Below are 14738 nucleotides of genomic sequence, written 5' to 3'. Positions count from 1 at the left end.
GTGTGTACCTCCACATAGGTGTTGTCCTGGACAGGCAGGTTGAAGATCCTCCGTGGGTTGTCGTAAAGACGCCTGATGATATCATCCATGGTGAGACGTCCATTGCTGACGGCAGTCAGCAGCAGCGGCAGCATCGTTTCCAGGCCGGGGTAACCTGGAGGGGGATGATCCCCGTTCTTCTCCTCTACAGAGTGGGGAGCTAGCAACGCAAAACACATTCACATGCATTCCCATTCACAAACGTATGCTCTCATCTTAAGGAGTAAATCATTATTTCATCATCAGACTGGTTTCAGTGTTACTGACCGTGATCTGTGGCAAAGCAGTCAATGATGTCCAGGTTTTCCCACAGAGCCTCCATGTCCTCCTTTGTTCCCAGCATGGGTCGGACCTGCGCTCGTCCGTCGCCTATCTCTGCCACGTTTTCCTCACAAAGGAAGAGGTGATGAGGTGCCACCTCACAGGTGACCTGGATGCCCTTCTGCTTCGCCGCTCGGATGATTAGGATCTGAAAAAGAAAAAAGGTAACAATTTTAATAACATGTTTATTTCTATTCTGCAGAGAAGAATATAAAACATACATCTGTAAAGGTATTGAAAGTACCATAAAGTAATGGTTACAGCATTATGAGGCATTCATTGTCTGAAGGTTATTGTGTATGCTTGGCACACACAATGTTAGACAATGAATACAGTGCTGAAATACTGTAGCATTACAAGTCTCTGCACCATTTGATTTCTATAATAACAAAAATTAAAAGATAAAATAAAAAAATAAAAATGTATTTTACCTCCTCCTTCTTGGCTATGTGGCAGATGTGAACTGGCCGCTGGTAGAGCTGGGCCACCATGAGGATTGCAGCCACCGTCTGCTTCTCAGCGTGAGCAACGATGGGCATCTGCTTTGGCCACTTCTCAAAGTGCTTTGTACAGAACAGGACAGTTAGTTTGGTGTACAATGTGGGACAATGGAGGCAAATCTTTCAATTGGTCTTCTGCAAGCATGAAGGCAGATTTATGGTTGTACGGAGGATCTACGCAGAGCTTACGTCGTAGACAACGCAAGTGGCCTGAGGTTTATACTCGTGCGCTGGTGTGTCTGCGTCGCTCTAGCGTATCGCTTCAATAGAATAGTAGAGCCAGCATGTGTGCATGCTGAGAAATGTGTGGTAGAGCGAGTTAGGGGGAGAAACAAGGCGTCTCCCCCACAAAATGCTCTCTGACCACGGTCGGGAAGCTGTAGCAGGAAAAGCTAACCCTATGCTGGATTTCATGTTGTTTATGTAGAAGGAGAACCTGGAAATGAGTCGGGAGAAATGCGATGCTGCCAAGCCACGGCCAAGCGGACCAATCACAGTTGTTGTGGTCTACGTCTCCGCGACGTGTAGTTACAGTTTTTGAGAGATGCACGTCAGGCTACGCCGTATCTACACGTACGTACCTACGGCGTAGATTTACCACAGGACTATAAATTGGGCTTTAGTCAGAGACAGCCAAATAGAGGAGCCAGTGAAGTGCCATAACGGTGATTAGATGCTGGCTCCAAGAAATATCACAACAGAGAAGTCAGTGGAAACAAAATGTGTCTCAACCCAACTTAAAAAAACACATTTCACATTTAGCTCTGTTTTTAACTGCATTTTTTAAGAAGAATTTAAACTAGTAAACAAAAGGTTCAACCACGGTGGTTTGGTAAAGGTATAAAGAGTTACCTCCATCCAGAGAGAGACGTTGTCCATCTTGAGGGTGGAGTATGTGTCGTTTAGGTACATCTTCAGGCCGGCAGCCTGGCTAGCGATGGACGGCAGGACGGCAGCGTTGTCTGAAGCAGCGCCCAAATACAGGGCGTAGTCACACCGGCAGCCCGCTTTGGCCAGCTGATGACACAACCCAACACGAGATTGATTTACTGAATGAATATTACTTCAGTTAACGCTGATTTCTCTCTCTCAATTGCAAAGAAAATGTGGCCGTACCTTCTGTACCAGGGCCAGAGTGCTGGCGTCAGTAATGGCAGGGGAGGTGTTGGGCATTGCACACACCATGGTCACTCCTCCTGCCAGAGCAGCTGCTGTACCAGAGGAGAAGTCCTCCTTATGGGTGGCACCAGGCTCCCGCAGGTGAACATGCACATCGATCAGACCTAAGAATCAATCGCAAAAGAAAGATGTGTTGCAATTTTTAAATTATATGTGTAACCGTGAGTAATTGTACTTGCTGTAAGTTACAGTAAGTAAAAATCCATGCACACAAATATATTAATATCTATTGATAACGCTCATCCTGATCGTCGATTCGTCGCGGGATATAACATTTACACGTAACATAAAGTAACCTGGTTATTCATATCACTTTACAAATCATTCTAACAGTATACATGTTTCTGGAACCAGGATATGATGTTTTGATACAAAAAAACAAACTAAGGGCGCCCGGATAGCTCAGTTGGTAGAGAGGGCGCCCATATATAGAGGTTTACTCCTCGACGCAGCGGGCCCGGGTTCGATTCTGACCTGCGGCCCTTTGCTGCATGTCATTCCCCCCCCTCCCCATTCCCCTTTCATGTCCTCAGCTGCCCTGTCAAATAAAGGCCGAAAATGCCCCAAAAATATCTTTAAAAAAAAATAAGAAACTAAACACTTATAATAAATCTTATAATAATTAGGATACTAGAGTGCATTTCAACACACAGTGATTGGCGATTACTGTGGTACAAAGTTAATAGCCATGTGTACACATCAAAACATTAATACTAGAAGTCCACTTTTAACTATAGAGCGAAGAAAGAAAAACAGCTGCCACATCTTTTTCGTAGTATTCAAACATATACATATTTGTTTACCTACTAGTGTTACTATTAGCGTTATTTATTAATATTGTTGAAACTCTTTTGTACATCTTTATTTGGACAGACTTTTACGTGAAAGGTTATCTATTTTTTGTAGTTTCCCAGAAGACGAGACCAAAAATGTCTGTTCTCCATTTTGCAGCTACCTACAAATGATCAGAGCTTCGCAAAGCACCCAGAGTCAGTCAGAATAGAGCAACACAGCAATCAATCAATTCATCTAGAGTTGCTCCTCCTGGTTGCAGCAACTCACCAGGCAGACGGACCAGCGTCTGAGATGTCATGCAGTCGATGTGAGTTTTAACTGGTGGAGTCCGACCAATCTGATGAAGAGCCTGAAAACACATCCGTTCATATTATTTATGTTGCCATCAAACGAGAAAAGCTTTTGCAGTAATAAGAATTAAAAAAACACTAATATATTTCAATTCAAATGACTTTATTTGTCCCCTGGTGGCAATTTAAAAGTGCGTTGTAACAAGTAAATAAATATAATAAATACACGCGATGCCTTGTACAATAATGATTCAAGTGAAAATCTGACCTGCACAAAGAGCTTGGTGCACTTGATATCGATGATGAGCGGGACAGAGTAGTCGATGGCCATGCGTCTCGTCCTGTAGCCTTTGGTGACAAAAGAGGAGAGCCTGCGACCTCCACTGTTCCTCATGGAGAGGTTGATGACCAGGTCGAAGTGGTTTTCCTCCAAATAGTTCATGATGCTGCGCTGCTTCTCTTTAGTGGGACAATCGCTGTCCTCCTCCTCAAATGGCCAGTCCACTGCTTTCACCTGAAACAGGGAAAACAAGAGGATATTTGTGATGCTTTGTGATACTTACTTCCTTATAGTCTTGTTTAATTTTACAACAGCTCAGTTCGGTTACCTTGACTCCATGTTCTGTGTAGAAATCCGCAGTACCCAGACTGGCGTACAGGTCATAACCCATAGACTCCAGAGCCTGCACGGTGGGCAGCAGCTCACTCTTGTTCTGTAAACACACAAAACGTAGTCAGCAAAATGGTTACGAGTTATATCATCTTAGGTTTGGATTAACAAAAGTATGGATAATACAATATTTTTAGCTAGTTATCAGCACTAGGAAAGTTTCAAGTGGTCTCAGTTCTATCGTGTAACAGATCTGTTTTGACAATAAAAAAAAGCTACAATTTATTTTCACATGATTACGTGACCTTAAAGCAACGCTATGTAACTTTTCCCGCTTCGGTCCCCCTACAGGTTGGAAGCGGAATTGTCCATTACATTACATTGTCCAGTTCATTCGAACTACAGATCCGCTACTCGATCTGGCAAACTTGCATAATGTAATGTAATGGACAATTCCGCTTCCAACCTGTAGGGGGACCGAAGCGGGAAAAGTTACATAGTGTTGCTTTAATCGAAACGCAAAACTCTGTAACTCTGTAATCCACTGTAATGTGCCACCGTTTCTAAATTGGTCTACATGCATAACTTAAACGGCCAGCTGGATCAGCTGAACAGAACATGTACCTGCCGAATGATCAACTCTTGACTTTGATAAATTCATCAGTATTTAAAGCAAGTTTAATGTTGATGTCAGTACCTTATAGCTGCCGATGGAGAGCAGGATGTTCTTCTTGGGAATCTTGAAGCCCGTGGAGAGCATGGCTTTGAGGTAAGCCTCGTACCTGTTCTCCCCAAAACAGGCCACCTCGCCTGTGCTCGTCATCTCCACCCCGAGCACCACGTCAGCTCCGGCCAGCCGAGAGAACGAAAACTGGGGGACCTGGAGGACGTGTGACACATGGTCAGACGGTGAAATGATAACTGATGGGTGCTTTCTCAGAAATAATTAAAAAAAAGGTCCCCCATAGAAGCTGCTACACAGCCCTTACAAGTGACTTCGTTACCTTGACTCCTACAATCCCCTTTCCTCTCATTAGCCCCACAGGCTGCACGTCCTCCCCCACGATGGCCTGAGTTGCCAGGGCAACAAGGTCCACGCCCAGTGTCTTGGATATGAAGGGGAAGGAGCGAGACACTCGCACGTTGCACTCGATCACCTTCAGTTGATCATCCTGGCAAGAAAAAAAAAAAAAGGAAAAAAGCACAGCATTAGATAATTGTTAACAGTGAAAACTAAATCACTTGCTCTGTTGTTTTTGACCCTTACGCTAACTTCCTTACCCGTTACTGAATAAATACTTTCAAATTCAAGCACTGCATCAGACTGAGTGTCTGTTACTTGTTCGCTGGAATGGAATATTTGTTAAAGGAAGACGGAGTGGTAGATACATTAAGTCGATGCAGCTTCATAATAATTCACGAGCAGCCTGACATTGTGTTCATGGTGGACTATTTATTGTTTGTACGGGGGTTATTTTGTTTTGCTTTTTTTGCACTAAGCAATCAGTAAGTGACATGTCTGTCCCACCAAATGTCATTTTGAGTCCAACAGACAAATTGTTGGCAGTTTTTCCACAACAATCGAAGAAATATAGTGCTGTTGTTTGTGTAAGTTGACTTACAACAATCTCTACAGGCTCTGTTTTCTGCTGCCGTTTTTCATGGATGTAGCTAGTCCCCATTCTTAACGCCACCTAACAAAGCTGTGATGGGTAGACTGTTTCTGGTAGAAAAAGCTGACAACGGCCACAACACCAGATATTTGTGCAGAGATTTGAATCTCTGCGCAAATCTAAGATGTTGGTGTTGATTAAGAGGTCCGTCACAAGTTCGTATCAATAATCAACATACAGTAATTGTGGTAATTTTGCTGTCTGTAGCTGTATGCTCCTCTCCAAAAGATAAGCCATTAAGTGTTTTTTTTGCTTTTGTACTATCTAGCAACCATGCCAATAAAAACATTACCCACCAACAATTTAAATCATGTGTCATTCACTGGCTGAAACATTTTAGGACCGACAGCCTTCCAGGATGATTCTCACCTTGGCAATCAGCTGCAGGTTGAAAGGTCCAGTGACCTGCAGCTCCAGGCCAATGGCGTGGACGATGATCTTGATCCTCTCCATGGTCTTCTGATTGATATCCTGGGGTGGTGTCACCAGTGTGGCATCACCAGAGTGAACGCCAGCGTTCTCCACGTGTTCAGACACTGCGATGGCCATCACTATCCCGTCACAGGCTACAGCGTCCACGTCTATCTCCTTGAAAATGCAAAAATGTCACAGACCTTGATAACATGACTTTATGAAGCTCATATTCTCTGGCAGATCATCTTAAAACGCAATGTCCTGGTTTTTCTAACCTTGGCCTCCTGTATGAATTTGGAGATGACAACGGGGTGTTCCTTGGACACAGCTACAGCGTTGGTCAGGTATTTCTCGAGGTCGCTGTCACTGTAGGCGACGTTCATGGCCGCTCCACTGAGAACGTAGGAGGGACGGACCAGGCAGGGATAACCGACCGTCTCACAGAACTTCCAAGCAGACTGGAGAAAAAAGAAATGGGAAACAGATGAGGAGCATTTTCTTAGTTGTCTTCCTACATTTAATATGCAGCATGCAGGAAAATACCCTACACAATACCTTAAAAAAAAAAAAAAAAAAACATATGCAGAGATAATCACTTCATGTTTTTGAAAAAGTCAATATCTTAAAACATATTGTGGTATAAACCCAGTTGGTTGTACCTCAGTGTCAGAGAGCTCCTTCCACTGTGGCTGGCTGATTCCGATCGTGTCCAGCATTCGGGAGAACTTGAACCTGTTCTCGGCACAGTCGATGAACTCCGGTGAAGTCCCCAGGATGCGGCACTGCTGGCGGTGCAGCGACATGGCGATGTTGTTGGGCAGCTGGCCTCCCATAGAGAGAATCACTCCCTCTGGGTTTTCCCTCTCATAAATATCCATCACGACCTGGAGGTATGTACAGGACACTTAGAAAACTCAACTGAAAAAAAATGTCACACAATGTGTTTCAAGTACGGTTGAACAGATCCAGTGAAACACACCCACGAACTGTATATACATACAGACAAAAAAAACTAAAGCTGCAAAAGTTAAGATATGTATTACTGTCATTAATTATTAAATTAAATCTTACCTCAAAGGAGATCTCATCAAAGTAGAGGCGGTCACACATGTCGTAGTCTGTACTGACCGTCTCTGGGTTGTAGTTCACCATTATGGTCTTATAACCCATCTGCAATCAATGTGACAACCAAATGTTATTAAAACCATATTTATGCATGTTAACTAGCTGCCAGTCACATAAAAAGGTTAGGTATCATCCAACATTCAGCAATCGAGTAAAAAAAAAAAAAAATCTAAAGCTGCACAGGTCATGTTTTAATAATCACGTGACTTCATCAGGCCAAATTCACAAAGCCGGCTGCCGCAGTATTTCATAATTAAGGTCCGGCGAGTGGCCGGGTTGGTACAGTGGTAGAGCAGGCGCACATATACTGAGAGGTTTATGCCTCGACGCAGAGGTCCAGGGTTCGAAATCCGACCTGTGACAATTTCCTGCATGTCTTCCCCCTCTCTCTCCCCTTTCTCACCTAGCTGTCCTGTCAAAAATTAAAGGCGGAAAAGCCCGAAAAAATAATCTTTAAAAAAAAATAAATAAATTAAGGTCCAGCGAGCTGTGAGCCGAGTCAAGATGTAGAGCCCGACCGATACATCGGCGGGCCGATATTAGGCATTTTCCAAACTATCGGTATTTATGATGGCCGATAAATGAACATATACAAAATGTAATAAAACCGGACGAAACACCCTTCAACCATGTTCTGAGTATTGGCGTTGCATAGTTTGTCCTCCAGAGGGCGCTCTACAACGTCCCTGTTGGCAACACTCGTGTTTAACCCTTTAAGTTTCATATCTTAAGTTTGTATTTTAATTTAGGCTGTCAAACGATTATTTTTTTTAATAGCTGAATTTCTATAGTTAATCGCGATTAATCGCATGTTTTATCACATTAAAATTCTATTTTACATTTCAGAACAGTTTTTAAGTACATATTAACAATTAAAAGCAATTCTTACCAGTGTATCTTTATTGGGAATCAAATTAATGCAAAGAAAGTTACTTTATGAACTTGATTTTAAATTTTTTAAATATTTACTGTAAACAAAAGAAAAAAGTGTGAATCTGTCATTATTGCACAATTCCTCCAAGTACCTAAAAATCCCTATCCTTACCAGAGTCAATCTAGTGTTTAGTAACTCCTAAATAATGTTGATTACTCACTGACGTCCAGTGATCACCGGTTAATGAGACAGCGTTTGCAGCACCTTGCAGCAGTTCCAGTGTGGCTGCGTCGTTCAGGCTGTGTGTGGGGAGGCTGCTGTCCCCGTCGACGGCAATGTATAAGACGGGTCAGAACATGCCAACCGTAGTACGTCTTTAAGACCCGAGTCCTCTACGATGCTGACAGGTCTGCAGTTAGTTGCCACCCGTTTTCGCAAGAGCTGTAGTAATTTTTGGGGATTTGGTTACATCCACAGGTCGGCAAGTAGCACTCTCCAAAATACTGCTTTGCCTCAGTGGGTAGCATCACGTTACCTGTACTACTATGCTTAGCTCCGTAGGTGGTGGCTCAAGCTGGACGTGCTTCGGTGATATTTTAATTCGGCTTTACACAATGTGCATATGGCTTCGACTTGTCTAGGAGCCGTCCGGGAGTTTTGGAAAATAAAAAGCGCCATTCAGGATTGTGTTGCTGCCGTCTTCCTCCATCATGCCTGCAGCAGCAGGATGTGTTACGAGGAAGTGGCAGCTTGATGATAAGTAACGGTGCTGCAAAGGGTCAAAATAGTAGCCTGTCAGGCACGACGCAAAGCCGAGTGAAGTGTAAAATAAATTAATAAATGCCGGCATGCGATTAATGCGATTAATGTTAACGCGTTGACAATTTTAATCCATTTTATTTATCAGAACTTTAATATATTTTGATGTTCCTCTGTTCTGTTGTGACATTAAAACAATTATTATCCTAATATCAAATTCATATTATTTTAGTGAGAACTCATAAATAACTACAAATAACTAATATTAGGGAAATCTGTTTGTGTTTTGTTACGCGTTTCTGGATTCTTATATATATATATATATATATATATCGACCGATATATCGGAATATCGGATTTTTAAATCACCAAATATTTGTATCGATATTGGCCTCAAAAATCCTTTATCGGTCGGGCTCTACTAAGATGTAGAGTTTTTAAACTATAGGTAAAATAGACATTTTAAAATAGAGAGATGGAGGGGGGTAGGAAGATGTTAGCAAATGAAATAAAGTAAATTACTTGTAAAAAAATATTTCAGTGTATTGTTTAATTATATCAGTGATACACAACAGCTGATGTGAGAGCAGCAAAAGAAAAGAAAAAAAATGACCCTTCACTTCCATTTCAGTCATTAACATGCAAAGAAATCAATTAAAATAAAGAAAAGTTAATTGAAAAAAAAAGTACCAACAATCTGCAGCATTAGGAGATCGTGACTTACCTTCCTGAGCTCGGTGATGCACCCGACTGCACACCAATCAAACTCCACGCTGCTGCCGATGCGGTACACACCGGAGCCGATCACCATGACGTGCTGATCATTGAAGCCCAGGTCGTCCTCTGTGCCGTGGTAGGTCAAGTACAGGTAGTTTGTGTGGGCGGGCCATTCAGCCGCCACCGTATCTATCTGCTTCACCACAGGTAGGATGGACCAATCGTGACGCAGCTTTCTTACTACAAGCTCTGTGCTGTAGGAGAACAAAAACACTGTATATTTTTTTTCCAAAAGGCAAAATATGTGTCAAAGCATTCCGAATTAAGTATTCTGGTGCTGCAGAGTAGCACAGCCTACAAATCGTTGTTTGGTATAGATGCTTGCAAAAATCACTATGATTTTAATATATTCCAATGGAAATGAGAGTAATGATACAAAATTAATTCTTCCCTCCAATATTGTGAATCATATTGCAATCGCAATATCAGTCAAAATAATCGCAATTAGATATTTTCCTCATATCACGCAGCCTTAGTAATGCCGACTGATTGCAACAAATATCCTGAAAATTATGAGGGCAATGTGTCCTCAGGCCCACACTGTGTTTCCCACTCACCTCTGGACAGCTTGTGCTATCTGCTTGTCTGAGAAACCCAGCTGCTTGGCCTTTCGCATCACCTCTGGAGGCATGACACCCTCATCCTGGTAGGAAGAACAATGTCAACAAAATACATTGAAGCAAGGACAACTGCTGCTAATTTATCCCACATCAGTTCCCTTTGATCAAACGTACCTGGTTGTAGGTCTCCAGCAGCCGCTCGTGGTCGGTGATGTTCTTCATCTTGTGCAGGAACCAGCGGTCGATCTTGGTGAGCTCGTACAGCTGGTCCACCGTGTAGCCGCCTCTGAACGCCGACGCCAAAACAAAGATACGCTTATCCGTAGGAGTCTGCAACTCCTGGTGAACAAGGGGGAAAGCAAGGCATGAGTATGTATTTTAATTGAGATCAACTACAACTATCGTGGTGCTAGACATTTGTCAGCTTCTGAGCATTTGGCCTTTACAGCAGCCACATATTCAGTAATAGTAGAAGATAGTAATTTTAACACACAATGAAAGATTCCTCTATTGGCAAAGACCCAGTATTACTTGCATAAACAGTCTAATTAAAATGTATTCTCTACCTGACAGTATACTGGCTCAGTAGTCCATTAGCACCATCTGTTGGCAACAACAACAATGGTTGTTCCGCTGCATCACGTCAATAGACTGACTAGTGACACTGGGACTTTTTCTGATGGAAATGTTGGGGCATTTCACCCCATAAATGTAGTCTTTATATACATGTTTTAGGAACTGAGATCAACAAGTCAAAGAGAGAACAGTTATCAAGGAGCAGCATGTGAATCTTTTTCTCATTTACAGTGTGTTAGGGCTTACCCAGCATGTGTTTTTGAGTGCAGGTATGGTTAAAAAAGATGAGAAAAAAAAAATCATTAAAAATGGTTTTCTCCAACATGTCAAATAACTAGTATGTATTGAAGAATGTCCTTGTAACAGACAGTTTCTACCCCAACCTACTGGCCTGACACACTGGTGATGATTTAATGGTTGATTTGATATTATGTAAATCATGTACACTGAGCAACTCACCACAGGTTGAAGGACGCAAGGATTACGGGTATCGTCGGTGGCAACACAACAGTAAAAACAAAGAGTGAGAGGAAGTACAAACTGCCGTTTTGTTTTTTTTTACCTCGTCAGAGACAGGCTTGATGGTGTGGTCAAAGCCAACACAGTTCTCATCCACCATCCTCAGAGCTTTCTGGAAGGCCTCTTCAAAGCTGCGGCCAATAGCCATCACCTCACCTGTCAAGAAAAAGTGATGGTGAAGATCTACTTATTGCCACTGTTGATCTGTGCTAATGTGGTTTTATAAATATCTGACTGATGGTTCTTCTTTCAAGCACCAGAGCATCCAATTAATTGAACTGAAAAGGATAATAATATTCAGTTCCTCTTACCAACACTCTTCATGGAGCTGCCAATCGTGGTGGAAACTCGGAGGAACTTGCTGAGATCCCAGCGAGGCACCTTCACCACACAGTAGTCCAAACTAGGCTCAAAGTTCGCCGTCGTGGAGTTTGTAACAGAGTTCCTACGGAAAATACATTTACAGTTTTTTTTCCATGACTGAACCACACAATTCCGTTAAGTTATGGAATGATTTCAATTAAATCAAGAAAAGGAAAAACTGGAACATAAAAAACCATGTTAACTGATTAAATGCGTCGATTAGAGATATAGGCATGGCCAGGCAGCTTTACTTGCACATTTTAGTAACGAGGTAATTCAAAGTGCTTTACATAAAACATTAAAGAGCAGTAAAAAAAATAATAAGTAAATAATAAGATAATCTATTGGATTTTGGAGCAATTTGGACAGCGTTGGATATTCAAAATAAAACGGCCGAACAATAAGCTGCTGGTGCAGCACGCAGAAAGGCTCTTGACACGCTCTGGACAGCAGCGGGGGTGGGGTTGGGGGAGGGTTTAACCGGCTTGGGCGGCGGTTCACTTTTTGCAGCTTCCAACGTAACATGATTGCTGGATATAACAAGCAAACTTCTTCACGTTCCTGACCTGGAGCGCGAGCGGACAGCTGACGGGAACATCGCAACTGTTGTATTGAATAAGGTTGGGGAAAACAGGCGCTACGAAAACGCTGGCTTTTCCGTGTCCATTATTTCGGTAAGAGGAAACTCAATAAAAAGCCATTTACCATACACTAAATATCAAACAAAAGACGGACACTATATGGTATTAAGTTGTTGTGAGCTGTAAATTCCCCGCTTCTAAACAGAGGCAGAAGATAACCTAATCTTGGAGCTTCCGCACGCTCGCACGGTCAGGTAAATATAGTAGCACAGTGTCTTCCTCTGATGTAGAAGTACACTGTAAGTTAGTAGTAGGCTATACAGTGGAGTTGCATATTAAGTGGTTCGGGGTCCTTCTGTAAGTAATTTTGGGGTACAATTTGGTTCTGGAGAATTCTACAAGCAGCAATACCACAGGCCGAGCAATCGGCCCGTTCCAAACAGGCACATTTTCAACGGGCTCTGTACTAGTCCTTAAGAAGAGACACGTACTTGAGTAGTGGCAGCGGGATCCCCAGACCAAGTTTAGCCGCTACATATGCCAGAGGATAACCTGTCGCCTTACTGGCCAGAGCCGAGCTCCGCGACAGACGGGCGTTCACCTCGATGATGTAGTACTGCAAAACATCAATATGCACAGGTTATAACAGAATCTTTGTGTGTTTGTACGTCTGTCCTAGTAGCATGTGTGTATTGGTATAAGTATGCACAATGGAGACCATTATTTAGTGTTTTACCTGTTCGGACTCTGGGTTAAGAGCGTACTGGATGTTGCACTCTCCTACAATGCCGAGGTGTCTGATGACTTTTATGGCCGTGTTCCTCAGCATGTTGTATTCATGGTCGTTGAGCGTCTGACTGGGCGCCACCACGATGGATTCTCCAGTATGGATGCCCAGGGGATCAATATTCTCCATATTACACACCTGAACGAGAAGAACGGATTCTGTTAAGTACCATACGTTATCTCTGCTACGCTAAATGTCATCACTTTTGACACAATAGTGACATTAGTTTACCAAACTACCCTTTTAAGTTCAGTAATATTACAATTTAAAATATACTGTGGTTTTTTTGCTGCTTTAATCATCGGGTCCTGTCTGTGGCATACTACATACTTTTAATTACTTTTATGGACAGGTTTAGGCCAAGTAGTAATATAGTAAGTAGTAATATCCACATACAGGGAACCATAACCTGGTCAGCTAACCATCCCCGTCTCATCGTTTAATTCAATTCAATTTTATTTATAGTGTCAAATCATAACAGAAGTTATCTCAGGACACTTTACAGATAATAACATCTTTATTTCAGACTCACAAGTAGGTCCATATCAAGAGATATATAAAAGAAATATATATTTAAAAAATTATCAATGGACCTATGCCTGTGATTGCTAGCAGCCGGGCATCAACGGTAAAAAGCTTCTAGCAAAACATCATTTGTCTCTTCTTTACTCACAGTGATACAGTTGTCATAGGCATCACGGACCACCTCGTACTCGATCTCCTTCCAGCCTTTCAGGGATTTGTCCACCAGTACCTGGGAGGTGTGGGCGAAGGCTGATGTCACCAGAGAGGTGAGCTCCTCTCTATTGTTGGCAAAGCCCGAGCCCAGACCACCAAGAGCGAAAGCGGAACGAACCAGAACAGGGTAGCCTAGACGTTCTGCAGCTGCCACTGCCTAGAAAGAGTTATATTGAGAAGACACATGTAGACATCGGAAACACAAGGAGTGTTTTGAAAGAATGGAGGTAGTGTCTCCTCACCTGCTCCACAGACAACGCGGCTTCACTGGGAGCAACGTGTTCGTTGATCTCTTCCATCTTCTCCACAAAGATCTTCCTGTCTTCGGTCATCTCGATGGAGGCCACCGGTGTTCCCAGAACCCTGACTTTATACTTCTCCAGGACGCCCAGCTTGGTCAGCTCCACGCCGCAATTCAAAGCGGTCTGACCGCCGAAGGTCAGCAGCACGCCGTCTGGACGTTCATTCTTTATCACCTGAGAGCAAAAAAGTGGAAACAATTATTGGAAGAACCTGAATGTGTCAACATTTGTCTTTTTGTCAGATGGAATCTAGAAGAGAAGTACTACAAGAAAAAAGTCACCAACATCTTTTATTGATGTACTGACTATAATTTCTAGGGCTGTAATGATATGTGATATGAAACCGAAATCGCGACACTCAGATCCATGAACGTGTGTCGCGGAGTGAGAAGGCAGAATCGCGACACACCCCTTCCAACTCCCAGAGTTATCCTTCCCGTCCAGATCCAATGCTACCACATCTTTAAATGACTATTATTAGTATTAGTCGTTTTGGTGCCTTATCCCCCTTTTGTAGGGTAAATTTAGTTAACTATAAAGACAGCTAAAAGCTGGTGGGGAAACTAACACCGCTAACGCTAACGGAGGTGTAACGTGTACGAATGGCCGCTGTTCTGACTCCGGGTGCCTGGGTCTGTTTCCTGACAGTTCAGTAAACTGGGACTGAGGCTGACAGACAGGGTGTGCTAGCTGCCTAAATTACCATCAGATTAGTCGTCTATATATACAGTTGACGTTACTGATGAATTCGTGGGTTAGTCCAGAGTTGTTAACCGTGGTCAAAACAATCATACTAAAAACAACTGAGCGTGTTGAACGAGAATTAGCTAACGTTATAGACCAAGCATTAGCATTAGCGACCTGTCAACCAGCACCTTTACAGCAGGCACCAAAGCACTTCTCCTCTTCGGTCCCCCTACAGGTTGGAAGCGGAATGGTCCATTACTGTTACCATT

At 42.8% G+C, this 14738-nt stretch overlaps 1 protein-coding gene across 1 annotated transcript in view; it reads right to left on the bottom strand.

The window, feature by feature from the left end:
* Window positions 1-14738, bottom strand: part of cad (carbamoyl-phosphate synthetase 2, aspartate transcarbamylase, and dihydroorotase) — a 29918-nt gene that overhangs the window by 7478 nt on the left and 7702 nt on the right. The window contains exons 11-33 of the mRNA XM_078274346.1: window positions 13723-13956; window positions 13416-13637; window positions 12692-12880; window positions 12447-12571; window positions 11323-11456; window positions 11055-11167; window positions 10091-10255; window positions 9914-9999; window positions 9304-9550; window positions 6893-6991; window positions 6481-6705; window positions 6097-6279; window positions 5777-5995; window positions 4739-4906; window positions 4432-4614; window positions 3733-3837; window positions 3393-3638; window positions 3102-3183; window positions 1977-2143; window positions 1713-1877; window positions 792-923; window positions 307-508; window positions 9-199 (exon numbers count right to left, since the gene is read on the bottom strand). Coding sequence (XP_078130472.1) covers window positions 9-199; window positions 307-508; window positions 792-923; window positions 1713-1877; window positions 1977-2143; window positions 3102-3183; window positions 3393-3638; window positions 3733-3837; window positions 4432-4614; window positions 4739-4906; window positions 5777-5995; window positions 6097-6279; window positions 6481-6705; window positions 6893-6991; window positions 9304-9550; window positions 9914-9999; window positions 10091-10255; window positions 11055-11167; window positions 11323-11456; window positions 12447-12571; window positions 12692-12880; window positions 13416-13637; window positions 13723-13956 — 3882 coding nt within the window. The remainder of the gene's footprint in view (window positions 1-8; window positions 200-306; window positions 509-791; window positions 924-1712; window positions 1878-1976; window positions 2144-3101; window positions 3184-3392; window positions 3639-3732; window positions 3838-4431; window positions 4615-4738; window positions 4907-5776; window positions 5996-6096; window positions 6280-6480; window positions 6706-6892; window positions 6992-9303; window positions 9551-9913; window positions 10000-10090; window positions 10256-11054; window positions 11168-11322; window positions 11457-12446; window positions 12572-12691; window positions 12881-13415; window positions 13638-13722; window positions 13957-14738) is intronic.

Source organism: Sander vitreus, chromosome 18 (genome assembly GCF_031162955.1).
Source record: "Sander vitreus isolate 19-12246 chromosome 18, sanVit1, whole genome shotgun sequence".
NCBI lineage: Eukaryota > Metazoa > Chordata > Actinopteri > Perciformes > Percidae > Sander > Sander vitreus.
Note: the sequence above shows the minus strand (reverse complement) of the source record. Positions and strands in the feature narration are given on the sequence as shown.